The 22,843-nt window shown below is 44.3% G+C and overlaps 1 protein-coding gene across 2 annotated transcripts in view; it reads left to right on the top strand.

Moving 5' to 3' along the window:
- LOC129713201 (coiled-coil domain-containing protein 68-like) overlaps nucleotides 1-22,843 on the top strand; it is an 81,439-nt gene that overhangs the window by 24,013 nt on the left and 34,583 nt on the right. For both annotated transcript variants that reach the window (XM_055662219.1, XM_055662143.1), the window contains exon 4: nucleotides 9,554-9,703. In XM_055662219.1, the coding sequence (XP_055518194.1) occupies nucleotides 9,554-9,703 (150 nt within the window). The remainder of the gene's footprint in view (nucleotides 1-9,553; nucleotides 9,704-22,843) is intronic.

The raw sequence follows: 22,843 nt of genomic DNA, 5'->3' as shown, positions 1-22,843 counted from the left end.
ATGTCTGAGGCACAGAGGCCAGTCGAGAATATTCCACAACAGGAAACATGTGACAGTGTTAATGATCTTACTGACCAACAGAGGTCAGAGTGCACTGTGCCAGCAGTGCCCCTTGTGGTACACCTGGGAAGATAACCCTAGGGTGCACCATGATCAAGAAACAGCACATTATGATCACTTTACACTAGTTTTATCATTTTTTTTTTTTACAAATCTTCATTCGTTTTTTTTTCTTTTCACCCTTTTCCCAACTTTGTGGTGCCCCCTTTGGCCCTGGTGCCCTAAGCATGTGCTTAGTCTGCTTAATGGTTAACCCGCCCCTGCTCAGAGGGTGCAGTCCAATAAGAGAGATGGCAATTTCAATGAAATCCTTGAGTTGTGACCCACTCCCTCTAAACCTTTCCTGCCTATGGACCTTTCCAAATATCTTTTAAATGTTGTTATGATATCTGCCTCAACAAACTCCTCTGGCAGCTCATTCCATATGTCAACTACTCTCTGTGTGAAAATGCCACCCCTCAAATTCCTATGAAATCTTTCTCCTCTCACCTTACACCAATGTCCTCTGGTTCTTGATTCCCTTACTCAGGGTAAAAGACTGCTTATCTACACTATCTATTCCCCTTGTGATCTTGAGCACCGCAAGATCACTTTCATCCTCCTGTGCTCCAAGCAATAAAGTCTGCCCAACCTCTCCCTGTAATTGAGGCACACAAATCCTGGCAACCTCCTCATAAATCTTCTCTGCATTCTTTTCAGCTTAATGACAACTTTGCTCTGACAGGGTAACCAAGCTGAACACACAACATCAAATGGCATTTGCTAATCTTGCTAATTTTGCCTTGTACATTCTCATCTAAATACAGTGGCAAGGAATGGGAGCTAGAGGGAGGAATAACCAAAGGGAAGGTCGGTGATGGACTAGAAGGCAGGAGAGATAAAGCAATAAAAGACACATGACTATAAGTAAAACAGGGTGGTAGAGGTACAAGTAAAGAAGCTGAGACGCTATTAGGATTTGTAACTCTTCCTCTCTCTCACAGAACAATTGTCATCCCAGTTTGTCATTTAATCTGTTTTTCTGCCTTTCATAGATCTTTCTTTCCACTTATTAGTCTCCCTGCTTCTTTTCCTTGTGAATTCATTTGCTTGACACCTCTAATTTCTCCCTTTTTTAAAGCAAAGGTCCTGGACCAGAAATATTATTTGTCTCTAAATTAACATCTAATTCCTGACACATTGTATTCTTCCAGCATTTTATGACTTTATTTCAAAATCTTTCATTATCTGTTAACTACTTTGTGGTGTGCAGCGGTTTTCAAGGTATGATTTTTTTTTTCCCCCCCAACCACTAGTCCTGTAATATAATTCACTTTAAACATATATTGACATTTTGTGTTGACATATGCCTGTAAAATGCCTGGAGAACAATGTGTAATGACTCAGTGGGCGGTAACACCTGTTTAAAGCTGCACCCTGGGTGATGCAAGTCAGCTACAATGCCACACCTATAGTTCTGTGTGTTACCCCTCGGGAGTGAATACGAATTTGGATGGATTTCTGCCACACCTGCATTAATAACATTTTTCCAGTTGCTATCTCATTTATTAAATAGCTTTGGTTAGAATGGGGGAAGTTAATGGCCCTGATTTAGTTGGAACTGCTGGTCTTTGGTGGGGAAATCTGCTCTTGAATGCTTCAGGAGCCCAGCCATTTTAAATGTGGAGTTGTAGGAAACTAAGAATGTAATGCATGCATACTTTGATTATTTAGAACATAAAACAGTACGGCACCGGAACGGGCCCTATGGCAGACAATATCTGTGCCGAACTTAATGCCAAGTTAAACTAATTTTCTCTGCCAACATCTATCCCTTGATTCTGATGGCTCTTAGGTCTAACAGAATCAATGGATATGGGGAGAAAGCAGGAACAGGGTACTGATTCTGGATGATCAGCCATGCTCATATTGAAATGCAGTGCTAGCTCGAAGGGCAGAATGGCCTACTCCTACATCTATTTTCTATGTTTCTATCCATATCCATGTGCCTATCCAAACGTTTCTTGATGCCACTACCCCTCTACACTATGCAGTTCGTTCCAGGCACCACCCTCTGTGTAGTTTAAAAAAAAACTTGCCCCACACATCTCCTTCAAACATTCCCTTTCTGACAAAGCTGTGCTCTCTAATCTTTGACATTTCCATCCTGGGAAAAAGGTTCTGACATCTGCCCTACCTATACCACTCAATTTTTAAAATACTTCTATCAGGTCGCCCCTCAACCTCCAATGCTTCAGGGAAAACAATCCAAGTTTATCCAACCTTTCCTTTTAGTTAATATCTTCTAATCCAGCCGGCCTTCTTGTAAACTTATTTTGCAGCTTTGCATATGCTTCCTGTAATGGGGTTACAAAAACTGCACACAATATTCCAAGTGCGGCCTAAACTCGTTATAAACTCGGGTGCATAACTTCCTGACTCTTATACTCAATGCCAGAGCAATGAAGGCAAACATACCATATGCCTTTACCACACTAATTACTTGTGTGCTACTTTCAGTGAGCTATGGACTTGGATCCCAAGATCTCTCTGCACATCAATGCTGTTAAGAGTCTTGCCATTTGCAGGAAAACGCCTGATAAATACAGGCCAGTGATCCTAACATCTGTGTCGGAAAATTACCAGAGAATATTCTGAGGGATAATATATACATGCATTTAGATGGACAAGAGCTGATTAGGGAGAGTCAGCATGGTTTTGTACACGGGAGGTCGTGTGACATGATTCTGAGAATTCTGAAGATGTGACCATAAAGGTTGATGAGGGAAGAACTGTGGACGCTGTATGTATCGATTTCAGCAAGACATTCGACAATGTTTCACATGGTAGGCTGCTCTGGAAGGTTAGAGCACATGGGATTCAAGGAGAGTAAGGGAATCAAGGACCAGGGACATAGGTTTAAGGTGAAGGGGAAAATATTTAATAGGATTCAGAGCAGTAACTTTTTCACACAAAGAGTGGTGGGTGTATGGAACAAGCTGCCAGAGGAGGTAGTTGAGGCAGCGACTATCGCAACAATTAAGAAATAGTTAGACAGGTGCATAGGACTAGTGTAGCTGGAACATGTTTGCCGGTGTGGACAAGTTGAGCCAAAGGACCTGTTTCCACACTGTATGACTATGACTGAAAGATAGCTGAATGGATAGAAAATTGGCTTAATAAAAGGGAGCAGAGGGTGATGGTGGAAGATTTTATGGACTGGAAGCCTGTGACACAAGATGCGTCACAAGGTTCAGTGCTTGGTCCATTGTTGTTTGTCATCTCCATCAATGATTTAGATGAGAACGTACATGGAATGATTAGTAAGTTTGCAGATGACACAAAAGTTGGCGGTATTGTAGATAGTGAAGATGGTTGCCAAAAATGGAGGCAGGATCTAAATCGCTTGGGCAGGTTGGCTGAGGAATGATTGATGGAAATTGATACAGAGAAATGTGATGTTTTGCCTTTTGGAAAGTCTAACATGGGCAGGACCTACACAGTAAATGAGAAGGCTCTGGGGAGTGTTGTAGAGCGGAGAGATCTAGGACTACAGGAACATGGCAGGGCAGCTGTGCACAGGACAGGACCCAGGGGGCACTGTCCTGTGCACGGCTGCCCTGCCAGCAGTTGGTTAGTTAAAGTGTTTTGTTTGGAGGTCTAGACTTTTTATGTTGGGGGGGGGGGGGGGGGGGGGGGGGGGGGGGGGGGGGGAATGGGGGGGAGGGGGGAAACTACCTTTCAGGGTTCCCTACCTGGTCGAAGAGGCAGCTTTTCTCCGGGCTGCAGCCCCGTCCTCGCGGCCTAATGGAGCGGCGTTTCCTGTTTGGGGAGAACCTCGGCTTCGGTGGCGGCACAGCGCTGGAGCGCTATCGTGGAGCGGGCGATGCTTTGCCTAGGTCGCCGCGCTGGAGCTCCGGTGAGCTGAGACCGCCGGGAACAACATCGCGGAGCTGCGGGACTGAGGAGCGGCCAGCTGCAGGCGGCGGCGCCGAACTTTACACCGGGAGCCTGGGATCTTGCGACGAGATCGCCAGTTGTGGAGCTCCAACCGGCGCGGCCTTGTCGGCTTCGGAGGCGGCCGTTCCAGGGTTCCCATGCTGCTGTGAGGACTCTCACGACGCCGGAGCACCACCACCCAGCGAGAACGGCCAGGAACATCGGGCCTCCGTAGAGGCAACTGTGGAGGCCTCAATAGGCCTGACTATGGGTGAACTGGGGTTGGGGACTGGACTTTGTGTCTTCCCTCATGGTGGGAGCCATTGTGGGGGGATGTTCTTTGTGTTTAAGACTCTCATTGGTGTTATGTCTGTATTCTTTTGTGTGCTGCAAAATGGCAAAAAGCATTTCACTTCATTACACCTCGGTGTATGTGAATGTGACCAATAAAATACCTTTGACTTGACTTTGACTTTGACATAATTCATTGAAAATGGTGGCACAGGTCAGTTAAAAAAGGCTTTTGGCACAGTAACCTTCTTCATTCAGAGTATTGAGTATAAAATGTGTACGAAGGAACTGCAGATGCTGGTTAGAACCAGAGATAGACACAAAAAGCTGGAGTAACTCAGAAGTTAGACAGCGTCTCTAGAGAAAAGGAATATGCAACGTTTTGGGTAGAGGTCCTTCTTCAGTCTGAGAGTCAGGGGAAAGGGAAACAAGAGATATAGATGGTGATTTGAGATATATAGATCAAATGAATGAAAGATATGCAAAAAAGTAACGATGATAAAATAAACAGTCTATTGTTGGCTGTGGCCTAGAAGAAAACAAGATGTACAGACAATAAAACTCACCAAGACGAGAGTGAAACGGGGGGGATACAGAGCTTGATCTCACTGTCTCCATCACAGGAGATAGACTATTGACTGAAGTCTATTATAAACCTATTGACTCCCACAAACATCTAAACCACATTTCTTTCTACCCTGCCTCCTGCAAACACTCTATTCCCCAATTCCTCTATTTACAGTATGCCGCAACTGTTTACCAGGAAATACCAGGACAACCAAGATGATCTCATAATTTAGGGAATGGGATTCCCCACTTCTAACATAGATGATGCCCTCATACGTGTCTCCTCAGTGTACCGCAGGTCCGCTCTTGCTCCCCCTCCCCTCAGTCGCAACAAAGGCAGAGTCCCCCTAATCCTTTCTCCCTAACAGCCGTTGCAAACAACACAATCCTCTGACATTTTTGTCACCTCCAACGAGATTCCACCACTAGTCGCATCTTCCCATCCTTACCCCTTTCCACCTTCGCAGCGTCCGTTCCCTTCGCAACTCCCTGGTTAAATCACCCCTTCCCACCCAAACCAAACCCTCACCAGGTACCTTCCCCTGCAACTGCAAGAGGTGCAACACCTGTCCCTATACCTCCTCCCTCAACACTGTCCAGGGACCCTGACAATACTTTCAGGTGAGGCAGAGATTCACTTGCACCTCCTCTAAACATATCTACCGTATCCGTTGTTTCAGGTGTAGACTCTATACATTGGTAAGACCAAACATAGACTGGGCAATTGTTCAGACACGTACATGACCAGGATAGGTTTAGAGGGATATGGGTCAAACGCAGGCAGGTGGGACTAGTGGAAATGGGACATGTTGGTCGTTGTGGGCAAGTTGGTCGCTGTGGGCTGAGTGCCTGCTTCCACGCTGTATGACTCTATGATTAATTGTAATAATTCCCCTTGCATTTTACCTTCCAAAAATGGAACACCTCACACTTACTCAGATTAAACTGCATTGTCTATTTCTCTGCTCATAATGATAATTGATGTAAATCCCACTGTACCCTTTGACAATCTTCCTCAATGTCCGCAACTTCACCAATTTTGATATTCTCTCCAACCGCTAGCCAGTTCATCTACATTGATGTCCTATTCATTTTATACATATCGCAATAACACTGGATGTCCTTGCGCAGATCCCTGCAGAACACCACTGGTCCACAGACCTTCCAGCCAGAATAATACCCTGTCATTACTATTCTATTTTCTATGGGGAAGCCAGTTCTGAATCCAAACTATCCTCATCATGGATCACATGCATTTGTGTTTGATTTAACATGTTAATAATTTAAATATGTTTTTGAATATGTTTACCTTAATGTGTTTATTTTAAGAGTTTGAGTGGCTCATATTCTTTTGTTCAAAAATATTATAATTTATAAATGTTTAATTTCTTAGTTTATTCTAATACTTTTTAAATGTTTGAGTCAGAGATGTTTAAATTGAGCATGAAGTAGCAGGGAATGTGGTGAGTGTAGGTATTTCGGTTTCAATTTCAGTTTAATTTATTGTCACGTGTACTGAGGTACAGTGAAAAGCTTTTGTTGCGTGCTATCCAGTCAGCAGAAAGATAATACATGATTACAATTGCACCATTTACAGTGTATAGATACATAATAAGGTAATTATGTCTAGTGTAAGGTAAAGACAGCAAAGTCCGATCAAGGATAGTCTGAGGGTCACCAATGAGGTAGATAACTGCTCTCTGCTTGTGGTAGGATAATTCAGTTGCCTGATAACAACTGGGAAGAATCTGGAGGTATGCTTTTTCACATTTCTATAGCGTTTTCCTGATGGGAGAGGGGAGAAGAGGGAGTGGTCAGGGTGCAACTCGTCCTTGGTTATGCTGCTGGCCTTGTCAAGGCAGCATGAGGTATAAATTGAGTCAATGGAAAGGAGGCTGGTTTGTGTGATGGTCTGGGCTGCATCCACAATTAACTGCAATTTCTTGCAGGCTTGGATTAAACTGTTCCCAAACCAAGCTGTGATGCATCCTGATTAAGTGCTTTCTATAGTGCATCTGTAGATGTTGGTGAGAGTTGTAGGTGGCATGTTGTATTTCCTAAGCCTTCTGAGGAAGTATAGGTGTTGGTGTGTTTTCTTGGTCGTTGTGAAAAGGTTACTTCTATAACAATCAAACAGGTTCGCTTCTTAATAAACAGACAACTCACAGTTGGTAGACCAGTTCAAAACTTTACTTATTATCGGCCGATGGAAGTGGCAAGGAAAACCCCAGTCAAGTGAGCAACACAGACACTTCACTATCCTCAGTCCACTTCTCTGAACAACAGAATTACATGGTATTATATAGTGTTTTTTTGTCACCTTATCACATTCCACAAACATTAGTCATGGTCAGAGGTACAGAGAATAAAGGTTACTACAGGATGCATGTTATCTCGTCACATCAAAGGCATCTTGTCATATGGTACAAGGACTTTACATATCAAAGGCATCGGGCATTTGGTACAAGATACTTGCATATCAAAGTCATCAGTCACAGCATACCTCAAAGGCATCCAGGACAAAGGGTCACAGCTTAAGGATAAGGGGGAAATGCTTTAAAACCGAGATGAGAAGAACTTTTACATATTAAAGGCATCGGACAAAGGGTCACAGCTTAAGAGGGGAATTATCTCAATACCGCTTATTTAAGAGGGAGTTAGATGTGGCCCTTGTGGCTAAGGGGATCTGGATGATCAGCCATGATCATATTGAATGGCGGTGCAGGCTCGAAGGGCCGAATGGCCTACTCCTGCACCTAATTTCTATGTTTCTATGTTTCTATGTTTCAAAGGCATCGGACATTTGGTGCAAGGTATTTTACATATTAAAGGCATCGGACATTATCTCAATACCGCTTACTGGGATTAAGCTGGGCTTCTTCTCTCGCCAAATGGTAGATGAAGTTGGATGATCAGTTGGATGATCGGCCATGATCATATTGAATGGCGGTGCAGGCTCGAAGGGCAGAATGGCCTACTCCTGCACCTATTTTCTATGTTTCTATGTTTCTATGAATTTTAAAGTCATTCATTATGTTAATACACAGCAACCCGAGGCAAACCTAAACTTGCCTTTCTGTATCAATCTACTGGAGAAAAGCCTGATTTGAGACTACATATAAATTGTAAGCTGGCCCAGGAATCCATTTAATATTTTCTTATATTTTTAACATAATTCAGCCTTATCATTTGTAGCTACTTGTTTGTAATACCGATATGCTCCAGGATATCATTGTTCCCTCCCGTGTAAATACGGACAAGAAGAATTAATTTAAGACCTCCGCATTCTCCATGGCTGCTCATCCAGCTTACATCACTGATCCTTAACGGAACTTACTCTATCCTTTTCCTCTTAATATATTTTATTGAATCATTTTCGTATTCTCCTTTATCTTGTCCACCAGGGAAATGGACAATTGTGGCCCCATTTTGCATTCCTAATTTCCTTCATTATTGTACACCGACATCCTTGTACTCCTCAAGGGACAGGGTTGATCCCAATTATCTGTACCTGACATTTGCCTTGCTTTTTCCTGAGCAGGCCCTCAGTATCCCTCGTCAAACAAGATTCCCTAGTCCTGCCATGCTTGCTCTTTACTCTAAACATGCTGGCCTTAAACTCTTCCTATTTCTTTTTTAAAAGCCTCCCAGATGCTGGAACTCCCCTTTACCTGGAAACGGCCTCTTTTGATCAAGATTGTGAGTTGTATACAACTCTGCCTTGGACAGTTACCAGGAATGTTTTATTATTGATCGCTGAGGAAATAGAATTAATGGTGGTCATGGTGGCGCAGTGGTAGAGTTGCTGCCTTACAGTGAATGCAGCGCCAGACACCTGGGTTTGATCCTGACAACGGGTGCTGTCTGAGTTTGTATGTTCTCCCATGACCTGCGTGGGTTTTGTCCGAGATCTTTGGTTTCCTCCCAAAGATATCCAGGTTTGTGGGTTAATTGGCTTGATAAATGTAAAAATTGCCACTAGTGGGTGTAGGATAGTGTTAATGTCTGGGGATTGCTGGTCGGAGCAAACCCGGTGGGCCAAAGGGCCTGTTTCTGTGCTGTATCTCTAAACTAAACTAAACTAATTAATATCCTTAAGGGCCTGTCCCACTTAGGAGACCTAAACAGCAACTTCTGATGACCTTGCCCACCACCCAAAAACAATAAATCAAGGACGAGGTGACCTGCAACCTCCTATCACCTCCCACGCATTTGCTGAAAACCTTCCTCGACTATGAAGAAAACCAGCTTCGACTAGACCTGCGACTAAAAAATTATCGATTTTTAAAGGCAGCCTATTTTTAGTCGAGGCCGGTTTTAATCATGATGAAAAAATAGCAGCAACCTAGATGAAGCCTCGACCACGCGGAAACCACTTTCGACCATTAGGGAGAGTGACCTAAACGTCCTGTGACCTCATGGAAACCTTGGGCGGCAGGCAAGGTCACCAGAGGTTGCTGTTTAGGTCTCCTAAGTGGGACAGGCCCTTAAGCTTGCTTTTGTTCAGTTCTTATGGCACTATGACATTTACCTGCAAATGCAAACTGGCTCCCTTTAAAAGGAAATGTCCCTTCACAAAATACTAATTAAACCCTTTTTTTCCAGAATAGTAGCACTAGCACATAAACTGACATGAAATATACCCATGCCAAGAAATAGACTCGGGGATAGCTACTTACCAGATAGCAGCAATTAAACACTATGTGATGTTTTACAGATACCTGTGACAGAGTCGTCCGATGTTGATGAATCTGACCCTTGTTTGGCTGAACTGTGCTCCAAGTATCAACAGATCCTTGATCAAATTAAAATAAAAGATGCTGAGCTTCACGCCATTCTACAAGAAAACAAGGAACTGGCCACACAGGTACGGAGCGTTAATTATTGTGACAGAGATTATGGTGCAGTAGTAGGAAACTAAAACACTGGAATTGCAGACTGGGTGCACACAAAGTAAGTTGTCATGAGTTCATTTCTGAAGAGGTCTTGTACTGTTGGAGAGGTTTTACTTTGGGCAAGAAGTCAAATTGTCGGGCTTTGGAAATATTCAACCTCTCAAAAACATTCCTCCCTCAACTACTATCACTGGAGAAAAAAACATAGTCATAGTAACAAATGTCCTCCGTCGAAACCACGGTGAATGGAGCTCTCAACCTAATTTCCTTGATTTCCCGTGTATCAGCACTCTCCCCTCTCTCGAGGACAGAATATTGATAGATTTCCAAAGTGCTCACCTTCTTCATCCCCAGTCTTTGCACGTAACACATTACCCTTCAAAATTTCCACTAGAATCGGACTCATACAGTGTGGAAACTGGCCCTTCGGCCCAACCCTCCCCTCGCCGACCAACATGTCCCATCTACACTAGACCCACCTGCCTGCGTTTGACCTATATCCCTCTAAACCTCTCCTATCCACGTACCTGTCTAAATGTTTCTTAACCGTGGCGATAGTACCTGCCTCCACTTCCTCCTCCGGCAGCTCGTTCCAAAACACCCACCATCATTTGTGTAAAAAAAAGTTACCTCTCAGGTTCCTTTTAAATCTTTCCCCCTCACCTTCAATCTATATCCTCTGGTTTTTGATTTCCCCTGCTCCGGGCAAGAGACTCTGTGTGTTTACCCGATCTATTCTTTTTTATTTTTTTTATTTTATTTATTAGAAGTAAGTACAATAATGTGGCACCTTTTTTCCAGGTGCCAAATATATATTGGCATGTTACATTTTATGTACAGCTTCATTTTTTTATTTTTTAAATGAAAGAGAGAAAGAGAGACTAGATAATAGAGAGTAGAAAAACATGTGATGTATAGTGTGTGGAAAAAAAACAAGGGAAGAGAGAGAGAAAGTGAGGAAAGGTAAAAAAAAATAAGAAAAGAGAGAGAAAAAGAAAGAACACAAAGTAGGAGATAGGTGTGTCCCTGGAGAGGGAACATGCGGTGTTCACGGGGACTTTGGAGGTATTCCGTGGGCGCTGGTCACCGCGTGGGGTTGAGAGTATTGTGAATAATGGTTGTAATGTTGTACTGTAATGACACTTGAAAACAAGTTCGTTTTGTGTAGAGAATCTGTTGTAAGGTGAAAAATTGAAGAAAAGAGAGAGAAAAAAAAAAAAACAAAGTTGGAGATGGGAGATAACTATTTATATTCTTGACCATCCCTCACCCAGTCCTGAAACAGTTGGTATTCTTTTCATGATTTTGTACATCTTTTATCCTCCTGCATTCTGAGGAATAGGGTCCTAGCCTGCTCAACCTCTCCCCCTAGCTCAACCTCTCTAGACCTCGTAAATCTTTCTGCACCCTTCCCAATAAGATGGTGCCCGAAATTGAACACTAGCTTCAACATAATCCAACCTCCAGTTACATCTTCCCCTCTTCTCCTCTTTCTGTATTTCACAGGGACCATTCACTTGATCGCTCTCTCTTCCATCCCCACCCGCTGTGCCCCATCCGGCAGCACCTTCCCGTGCGGACCTCTAGGACTAGTGGTCATACCTTCAGAATTAAAGCACCTTCTTTTAGGAAGATGAGGAGAAATTTCTTTAGTCAGAGGGTGGGAAATCTGTGGAATTCGTTGCCACAGAAGGCTGTGGAGTCCAAGTTAGTGGATATTTTTAAGGCAGAGATAGATAGATTCTTGATTAGTGCAGGTGTCAGAGGTTATGGGGAGAAGGCAGGAGAATGGGGTTAGGAGGGAGAGATAAATCAGATATGATTGAATGGCAGAGTAGACCTGAAGGGCTGAATGGCACAATTCTACTCCTATTCCGTATGACCTTATGAGCAGAAAGAATTGGAAAACTTAACCATTCACCTCTTTCCTTCCTGCTATCCAGGGTCATAAACAATTATCTCAGGTGAAGCATCAGTTAATTTACACTTCTTCCAAACTAGTCTATTGTATTTGGAGTTGACAATTGTGTTCAAAATGTTGCCTCCTATATATTGGAGAAACCAAATTCATATTGGGTGATCACTTTGTGGAGCAGGGATGATCCTGAGCTTCTGGTTGTATGACTTCTGATTCTCAATCCATTCCACTATTGACCTTTGATTCTACAGGTGCCTCCACTGCTATTCTGTGGTCCAATGTAAACTAGAAGATATTGTAGCGGCACCAAACGTGGTGAATAAGGCCAGACGTCAGGCAGGTTCAAACGGTAGTTTTATTCAGGTGTTACATGTTAAGTTGGTCCGCTAACATAATTGTCATTGCTGCTGTAGCTGAGCTGTAGAGGTTGTTTTCGGTAGGCGGCGCGACTCTCGTCAGCAGCGGCCTCTGCAGCCCGTCTGTGTTTTTATTATTTTTTGTCTATGTTTCTGTGTAGTTTTTGTTATTTTGTTGGGGTGGTGTCAGTGGGTATGGGGGGGGGGGGGGGGAATGGGGGGGGGGGGGGGGGAGAGGATAAATCAGATAATGCTCCCTGAATGGGAGGACCTTTTACCTGAAGGGCTGAATGTTGGGGCAACAAGGAGCGGCTCCTATTCCGGGGGCTATGACCTCATGAGCAGGAAGCGGAGCTGGAAAACTCCGGAGCCATTCACCTCGGTGGTGGAGCCTGCTATGCAGGGTCATACCTCCTATTATCTCAGGTGAAGCAACAGTTCATTTGGCACTTCTTCCAAGCCCGCGGGTCCCTGGAGGGACACCGCTTTGCAATGCTTCCGCAACGCGAGACTCCCGCCCGATTGCGGGGTCGAAGAGCTCCTGGAGCCGGGCCTTACAGCACCGCCCCGCGCAGCTTGGAATGGCTGCGGGACTCTGCGAGCGCACGCTGGGGGCTCCAACATCAAGACCCGGTCTGCGACCTTGCACCACCCGGCTGATTCTCAATCGCGGGACAATCGCCATCGCCACCTTTGATTCTACTTTGCTCTCCAATTGCTATTCTGGGGGGGAGGGGAACTAGAAGATATTGTAGCGGCACTAAACGTGGTGAATAAGGCCAGACGTCGGGCAGGTTCAAACGGTAGTTTTATTCAGGTGTTACATGTTAAGCTGGTCCGCTAACATAATTGTCATTGCTGCTGTAGCTGAGCTGTAGAGGTTGTTCTCTCGGGCTCAGCTACCTGTTGACTCCCCTCATCTCAAGGTGAGATGAGCTTAAGTAGCAGGACACGCCCCCTAGCCCATGACGTCACGTGCCAGCCCTCGTAGCTACTGACGAGGGTTCGACCATAAGTGGTCTGTGTATCAGCTGACGCCACAGAACCACCCCACCCAGAACAAACGGGAACGAATAGAATGGTCGAGTGCGGCTCCTGCATGTGGGTCGGGGACACCCCGGGCGTGGGTTGGGACGGAGGGGCTCGCGGGCGCAGTCGACGCTCCACGTGGGCGATCCCGAGGTATGCCAAGGGGTGCGAGGAGACCGATACAAAAGCCGCCGGACGGAAGAGACACAGTCGCATCTCCTCAACCAGCTTAGGGATCGCGTCCAGAGAAATATGGCCCCCAGCAACGGCTGGGAGACGTCGGCAACAATGAATAAAAAACCTAAATAAAATAAATAAACTGATTGCTGAACCCGGCGTGGTGATGCAGTGTAAACAAAGTGAAAAGAAGCAACACAATATCATTGTATCTTCATTCCAATCACTTTGCAACCTTCTGGAATTAACATTAAATTGTACAATATCAGCGAAGTTCCCCTTTCCTGTTTTCATACCTTTCTTACCCTGTTTAGAAAATAGAACAATACACAATACGAACAGGCCCTTTCAAACTTAGAAACATAGAAAATAGGTGCAGGAGTAGGCCATTCGGCCCTTCGAGCCAGCACCACCATTCAATATGACCATGGCTGTTCATCCAAAATCAGTATCCCGTTCTGGCTTTTTCCCCTTATCCCTTGATTCCATTAGCCCTAAGAGCTAAATTTAACTCTCTCTTGAAAACATCCAGTGAATTGGCCTCCACAGCCAGGTGGCATTGAATACCACAGATTCACAACTCTCTGGGTGAAAAAGTTTTTCCTCATCTCAGTCCTAAATGACCTACCCCTTATTCTTAAACTGTGACCCCTGGTTCTAGACTTCCCCAACATCGGGAACATTTTTCCTTCATCACATCGGGAGCATTTTTCCTGCATCATTCCTTTCCTTTGGCTCAACTTGTCTGCATTGACCATGAAACATATCTAACCTGATCCTGTCTGTCTGCACAGAGTCCATACTATGCCATTCCCTGCCTGTTCATGTGTCTGTTCTCAATGCCTTTTACATGTTGCTTTCATATCTGCTTCTACCATTTTCCAGGCTGTTCCAGGCTCAGTATAATTTATAAAATGATTTACAAATCTCCTTTAAACATACTCCATCTCATCTTAAACCTATGTTTAAAATGGAACTGCAGATGCTGGTTTAAACCAAAGATAGGCACAAAAAGCTGGAGTAACTCAGCTGGACAGGCAGCATCTTTGGAGAGAAGGAATGGGGGATGTTTTAGGATGAGACCCTTCTTCAAACCCTACCATCTTTAACCTATGCCCTCTAACATAATATCGAACAGAATACAGCGCAGGAACAGGCCCTTTGGCCTACTATATCTGTAGTGACCATGTACCAATTCAAACCACTCCCATCTGCCTGCACATGGTCTGTATCGGTCCATTCCTACCTATTAATTTGTCTGTCTAAATCCCTCTTAATCATTGCTATTGTATCTGTTTCCACAATTTCTCTTTCCACCACATTCCAGGCACTTACCACTGTGTGTTTGATTAAAATAAATGAATGCCTTGTTGATCTTCTTTAGCCTTTTTCCCCCCTCTGCTGTTTAGTATTTGACATTTCTATCCTGGGGTGATAAACGCTAACTGTATCTATGCCTATGAGAAGTATATAAATAGATATCAGGTTGTCACTCAGCCTGTGATGCTCCAGAGAAAACAATCCTTTTGTTCAACCTTCCATTTATAGCTAAGATTTTCTAATCCAGGCAAAATCCTGGTGGATCCCTCCTGCAACCCCTCCAACGCTTCCACTAAGCTTCCACATCCTTTTTATAATGCAATAACCGGAGCTGCTCACAATACTCCAAATGTGGCCGAACCAAAATTTGATAGGGTCACGGCGTGAATTCCAGTCTTTTATACAACAACCTGATTAATGATGGCAAGTGCGTTGTATTTCTTCTTAATCACTATCTCAGATGTCACTTGCAGAGAGATCTTTATTTGGACCCCAAGATCCTTCTGTGCATCACTGGTGCTTAGGGTTCTGCCATTTACTGTATTTCCTCCTCTTGCATTTGACCTCCTAAAATGCATCATCTCATACTTGCCTGGATTAAATTTCATCCACCATTTCCTTGACGACCTTCCTTGTTATCCACAACTCCATCAATCATTGTCTCATCCGCAAACTTGCAAATCAGGCCATTATAATCATTGATAATATATCATATACATAGAAATTAGGTGCAGGAGTAGGCGATTCGGCCCTTCGAGCCTATTTCAATATGATCATGGCTGAAATATATTTTTCTGTAAAATGCCTCACTAACAGGCATTACACAAACTATCAGCTGCTTTGTCGTAACTCGTCTCCATGGATCTTTTGTGTTGCACCTCGCTGTTCCACCACCCCCTGCTTGGCTTTAAAAAATAACACCACTCCACTCTTCCCTCAGTACTGACAGAGCGTTCCTGAGACAACATTGACTCATTGCTTTCTCAATAGATGCTGTTTGACTGGCTGAGTTATTCCATCATTTGTGGTTTTGTAATAGTGACTCCACTCTTCATTAGTTGGTAAAGTGATTTTTTTTTTGTAGATTCTGAATAGTTGTATGCTGACTATGATCTATATATCACATAGTTGACATCACTTCTTTGTATGCAAGACTTGTTTTATAAAACATGATGAATCAATGCAAGACTAGTCATTATATCGTTCTCCTTGAAATAAATTGTGCGATAGTTCCATAATTGTGCTGTTCTTTAAAATAAAATGACAAGCCTCGTTAAAAATAATTATTTTATCTGCAGTCTTATTTGAATTTGCAAAAAATCAATATACAGCACCACATAATTGGTATGATGTTAAATAGTTTGGACTCACTACCAGGTCAACTGAAACCGTTTCTGGCAAATTATCAATCTTAAGTAACAGTTAAACCGTGCAGATGGATTTTCAGTGGAGTTCCTCTCACTTAATGTTTGAAACTGAAACATACATTCAAATCCGACCATGGCAGGAGGGGAATTTAAAGTCAAGTGATTCAATATATCTGAAATGAAAAGGCTTGTATCAGTAATCATGGCCATGGCACTATTGAATTCTCATTGAAATCCATTTTGTTCACTAATATCCTTCGAGGAAATAAATCTGCCAACCTTGCTCAGTTTCTCCAATGTGAGATTCCACACTCGCAGATATGGTTGCCTCTTAATTGATGATTCGGTATCTTTGATCGGACGTTACTAGGTTTACCTTGCACTAAATGTTATTTCCTTATCATGTATCTGTACATTGTGAATGGGACAATTGTAATCATGTATTGTCTTTCCGCTGGCTGGTTAGCACGTAACAAAAACTTTTCACTGTAACACTGTTCTGTTTATGAACCCATCTGGTTCACTAATGATCTTCAGGCTAAGGACTTAGGAGTAAATGTGACCCTGATCTCCAAGAGCAAAACTGTCCAGGTGCACAAATGTGTGAAGACCAGAGACAAAAAAATGCAGCTTTTGCAGAGTTTCTGGGGAAATTCATCCAGTAAAAAAATAAGTGAATAAATAAAAACTCTCATTCGTTCATTTTGGTTTAGAAATGTGTGAAGTTGAAAATCTCATTGCAGTGGTTTTTTTCCTGCTTCTCTTGATGTGTTGGAGAGCAATGAGGCCTAGGATTTCAACTGTGCATTGTTCCCTAAACGTGTTTTGGCACACTGGCCTCGCTCCAACAGGGAACTTGGAAAGCAACAGGGAACAGGGAGCTTGGAATGCAATGTTCCAGTTGTACAAGATGTTGTTGAGGACACATTTACATTATTGTATTCAGTTTTGGTCACCCAACTATTGTGGAAAAATGCCATATAAGCTGGAAAGAATTCTGAAAAGATTTATAGAAACATAGAAACATAGAAACATAGAAATTAGGTGCAGGAGTAGGCCATTCGGCCCTTCGAGCCTGCAACGCCATTTAATATGATCATGGCTGATCATCCAACTCAGTATCCCGTACCTGCCTTCTCTCCATACCCTCTGATCCCCTTGGCCACAAGGGCCACATCTAACTCCCTCTTAAATATAGCCAATGAACTGGCCTCAACTACCCTCTGTGGCAGAGAGTTCCAGAGATTCACCACTCTCTGTGTGAAAAAAGTTCTCCTCATCTCAGTTTTAAAGGATTTCCCCCTTATCCTTAAGCTGTGACCCCTTGTCCTGGACTTCCCCAACATCGGGAACAATCTTCCTGCATCTAGCCTGTCCAACCCCTTAAGAATTTTGTAAGTTTCTATAAGATCCCCTCTCAATCTCCTAAACTCTAGAGAGTATAAACCAAGTCTATCCAATCTTTCTTCATAAGACAGTCCTGACATCCCAGGAATCAGTCTGGTGAACCGTCTCTGCACTCCCTCTATGGCAAATAATGTCCTTCCTCAGATTTGGAGACCAAAACTGCACGCAATACTCCAGGTGTGGTCTCACCAAGACCCTATACAACTGCAGTAGAACCTCCCTGCTCCTATACTCAAATCCTCTTGCTATGAAAGCCAACATGCCATTCGCTTTCTTCACTGCCTGCTGCACCTGCATGCCTACCTTCAATGACTGGTGTACCATGACACCCAGGTCTCGCTGCATCTCCCCCTTTCCCAATCGGCCACCGTTTAGATAATAATCTGCTTTCCCGTTTTTGCCACCAAAATGGATAACCTCACATTTATCCACATTAAACTGCATCTGCCAAACATTTATGAGGATGTTGTGAGGGCCTGAGCTGCAGGGATAGGTTGGACTTTATTCCTTGGAGGCTGAGGAATGATCCTAGAGGTGTATACGATCATGGAATAGATAGGGTGAATGCACAGACCCACTTACTCAGGGTAGGGGTGTCAAGAACCAGACGACATGGGTTTAAGGTGTGAGATGATAGATTTAGTTGGAACCCGAAGGGTAACTTTTTCATTCGGAGCATAGTGGATATATGGAACGAGCAGATGGAGAAAGTAATTAAGACTGTTACAGCATTTAAAATATAATAGTATAGATGACAGCATTGTGGTGGGCTGAATCCTGAACAAAGACGAGATGGAGTACTCGAAGGAGATGGAGTACTTAGTAACATGGCGTCAGGGCAATAACCTCTCCTTTGATGTCAGCAAGATGTCAGCAAGATGTTGACCTCAGGAAGTATGAAGAAATATATGCCCCAATCAACATCAATGTTGCTGAAGTGGAAATGGTTGAGAGCTTCAACTTCCTTGGGCACCATAGTACCAATGATCTGTCACAGACCATCAATAATGATGCAACAGCCAAGAAGACATACCAGCACTTCTACTTCCTTAGGAGACTGAGGAGATACAGCACATCTCCAATGACCCTTACAAACTTCTACAGATACACCATAGCAAGCAGAGTGTCAGATTGCACCACAGCCTGGTTTTGGAACTGATCTGCTCAAGACTGCAAGTTACTGCAGGGAGTTGTAGATGTAGCCCAGATCATCACACAGACCACCCTCTCCATCATTGACACCATCTACACCAGGCTGCATTGGAAAAGCAGCCAATGTAACCAAAGACGTCCTACCACAGGCATTCCTCCTTCTCCCCACTCCCATCCAGCAGAAGGTAAAGGAGTTTGAAAGCATACACCACCAAACTCTGGAACAGCTTCTTCCTCTCTGTTATCGGGCTTCTGAATGGTTCTTCCATAAGCTAAGGGCCAGACCGATTCACCTCTACCTCATCGTGGGCATTGTACTTTGTCAATGGAATTAGTGTGCTACAGTGCTGAGAACAATATTCCACACTCTGTATCATGTCCTTTGCTCTGTCTATTGTAGTTGAGTCTGCCTTGATTGTATTTATATATTGTATTATCTGATCTGTTTGGATAGCACACAAAACAAAAAAATTCACTGCACCTCTGTACACGTGACAATAATAAACCTACAGGAACATGAACAAGGGTTTAGAGGGATATACACCAAACGTGGACAAATAGGTGCAGTTTAGATGAAGCATCTGCGTTTGCATGGACGACCAAAGGCTTGTTTACGCATTGAATGACTGTGGACTGTGACTGAGTCAGAATAGCATTCCTCCCACAAATGTAAATACATTTTCAGCACTGTATCAGGTAGTATTGTTTGATTCACTACGTTGCACTGATTAAAAGGGCACAGGCTTCATTCTTCTTGTAAATGTTTGATCTCTTCGATAAGGGAACAATAAAGGTGGTTGATATCCTGCCCACATATAGATCGGATAACTTGTCCACATCAGCAGAGTGATCAAGACTTACTTAAGTCAGTGAAGCAAATCTACTTAATAAAATTGTATGACTTCCTTTCAATTTGTTTGTGTCATAGAGTGATACAGCATTGAAACAGGCCCTTTGACCCTACTTGCCCACACTGGCCCACATGTCCCAGCTACACTAGTCCCACCTGCCTGCGTTTAGCCCATATCATTAGAATACATGCAGTGTTTCATTTTTACTGTGAAACACAGCTTTGAGGGGACATGAGAAGTTGAGATGCAAGGAATTGCAGATGCAAAAATAGACATAAAGTGCTGGTGTAACTCAGCCAGTCGAGCAGCATCTCTGGAGAACATGGATAGTGACATTTCGGGTTGCAGCCCTTCAAGAGACTCACTGATATGGTGGAGAGAAAACTGGAAGAGTGGTTGGGGCGGTTTTTGATTGGCAGTTGATTGGACAAAGGCCAGAGATGAAACAACAAAAGGTTTGAGATGAGGATTGAAGAGCTGAGAATTGTGAAGCCAGAGGAACAAATATAGATGGAAGGTGTCTGGCAGAGGAGGAAGGGGGAAAATGGGGGAATCCGGGTGGGGCAGAGGGAAGTGCTACCTACTGCTCACCCCACGTGGAGCTAATGACTGTGAAATGCCGACCCTTCTACTTACCCAGAGAACTAACAGCTGTCTTCATAACCGCTGTCTATGTACCACCGAGCGCGGACGTGAAGGAGGCTATGACAGTGCTCTATAACAACATCAGTGAGCAGCAGAGGGAACATCCAGATGCTTTCTTCATGGCAGCGGGGGACTTCAACCAGGCAAGTCTCAAATCTGTTCTGCCTAAATTCTACCAGCACGTGAACATTGCAACCAGGGGGAAGAACAAACTAGACCTGGTGTACACCAACATTAAAGATGCATATAAAGCAGCCCCCCTCCCCCATATCGGCAACTCTGACCACTTAGCGGTCATGCTCACACCTGCATATAGACCCAGGGTGAAACAGGACAGGCCAACGGTCAAAGATGTCAGAACATGGCCACAGGGAGCAACGGCAGCACTACAGGACTGTTTTGAAACCACACAGTGGGCCATCTTCAGAGAGGCAGCAACAGACGACAGTGGCATCAACCTCCAAGAATATACAGAATCCGTCATCGCATACATCAACAAATGTATTGAGGATGTAACGGTGGTAAAAACCATCAGGAGGCGTGCCAATCAGAAACCTTGGCTAACTGGGGAAGTGTGTTCCCTACTGAGAATCCGGAATGCAGCATTCAAATCTGGGGACAACGAAGCATACAAACTGGCAAGGGGTAACCTATCCCGGGGGATCAGGGAAGCGAAGAGGCTGTACGGACAAAAGCTCAATAGCCACTTCGCAAATGACAAAGACACACGTCGCTTGTGGCAGGGATTTCATACCATCACTGACTACAAGCCCCCCCCGATGCGAATATGCCAAAGCAACCCCTCCCTACCAGATGAACTGAACGAGTTCTACGCACGGTTTGAGGTTAAAAACAGCAGCACCCAGACACACTTATCTGCACCACTGCCATCTCCCACCAGTGACCAGTCGCTCAGGCTGTCCGCAGCCAGAGTTAAAAAGGCCTTCGGCAGCGTCAATCCACGCAAAGCTGCAGGGCCAGACAACATTCCTGGATGCGTTCTAAGAGACTGTGCCGAGCAACTGAAGGATGTCTTCACAGACATTTTTAACATCTCACTCTGCCAGGCAGTAGTGCCGAATTGTCTTAAGAGTGCCACCATCGTCCCTGTACCGAAGAAACCAAAACCCAGCCTGCCATAACGACTTTCGACCAGTGGCCCTAACACCCATTGTAATGAAGTGTTTTGAGCGACTAGTTATGCAGCACATCAAAAACAGTCTACCTGCCAACCTAGACCCACTGCAGTTCGCCTACAGAGCCAACCGATCCACAGAGGACGCAGTCTCAACAACACTGAACCTCGTGTTGTCACATCTCGATCGGAAAAAAACCTATGCCAGGATCCTCTTCATAGACTTCAGCTCCGCTTTCAACACAATCATCCCGCAGCAGCTGGTGGAGAAGTTGGAGCTGTTGGGGGTTGATGCTGGCACATGTAGCTGGGTCCTGAACTTCCTGTCGCAGCGGCAGCAGACAGTCAGGGTGGGCAGTAGGACATCAAAAACGATAGCCGTGAGCACTGGCTCACCCCAAGGCTGTGTCCTAAGCCCCCTTCTGTTTAGTCTGCTGACACACGACTGTACTGCCAGACTCAATAACAAATTCATCAGCAAGTTCGCTGATGACACAACAGTAGTGGGTCTCATCAGTGACAACGATGAATCGGCGTACAGGATGGAGGTGGAGCTGCTCACAGGTTGGTGCAAATCCCACAACCTCATTCTTAACGTGGGAAAAAAACTAAGGAGATGGTGGGTGACTTCAGGAGGGCGGGGAAAGAAAACAACACCATACACCTCTGCACATCGACGGAGCTGATGTGGAAAGGGTCAGCAGCATGAAGTTCCTAGGACTACACCTGTCTGATGACCTGACGTCCACGGCCAACACCACAGCTCTGGTCAAGAGAGCCCAGCAGCGACTTCACCCCCTCCGAAGACTACGGAAAGCAGGCCTCCCCACCACACACCTACGGACTTTTTACAGGGGGACTGTTGAGAGCACACTGACATACGGCATCACTTCCTGGTTCGGGAGCTGCAAGGCGTACGAACGTCACCAACTGGACAGGATAGTGAAGACCGCAAGCAGGATTATTGGTGCTCCACTCCCCTTCCTGCTGGACATATACAAGAAGAGATGCATCAACAGAGCCATCTCCATCATCAAAGACCCTTACCACCCATCGCATGACTTTTTCACCATCCTCCCATCTGGGAAGAGGTACAGGAGCATCAGCTGCAAAACCAGCAGGATGCTCCTCAGCTTCTTCCCACAGGCTATAAGACTGTTAAATGAACTTTCCCCCCTGCCAAGTATCGCGCACAAACACCCCGCTGCCAGTCGGAACGGCTGTTGAATGTTATTGAGTGTTATTAGAGGGTTAAATTGTTCATGACATGTATTTTAACTTTAATTGCTATTTATTTTGTAACGAAAACTGAATGGACACTGGTCGAGAAACGTTTTTTTTGTTTCCTCCGAGTATGCGAATACTCAGGAAATGACAATAAAGATTTACAATTACAAGTGGGGAAGTGGGGAAGGGTGGGTGGTGGTGTTTGTAAGTCAGATACCTAAAATATGAAGCCCCTCTTTTCCCGTCAGAGTCCTCTGAGTCATCATGAGGAGGCTTGTCAAGGGAATGGCAATATGAGCTAGTAGTGGGAGGGGGTGAGGAGACTTGGCATTTTCCGATTCTTAATTTGGTGTAAATTTGCATTTCCCAAGACCATTGTCTTTACTATGAAGATAAGTACAGCAGTACCATCACTATACCATCTGATACATCACTATAACTTCATTATTGCTTGGTATAAATCATGGTGTTCATCCCCAACAGTACTATGAGTGTACATTTACAAGCAAGGCTACAGTGATTCAAGAG

Source organism: Leucoraja erinacea, chromosome 1 (assembly GCF_028641065.1).
Source record: "Leucoraja erinacea ecotype New England chromosome 1, Leri_hhj_1, whole genome shotgun sequence".
NCBI lineage: Eukaryota > Metazoa > Chordata > Chondrichthyes > Rajiformes > Rajidae > Leucoraja > Leucoraja erinaceus.
The sequence above is the reverse complement of the archived record's forward strand: the minus strand, read 5'-3'. Positions and strand labels throughout refer to the sequence as shown.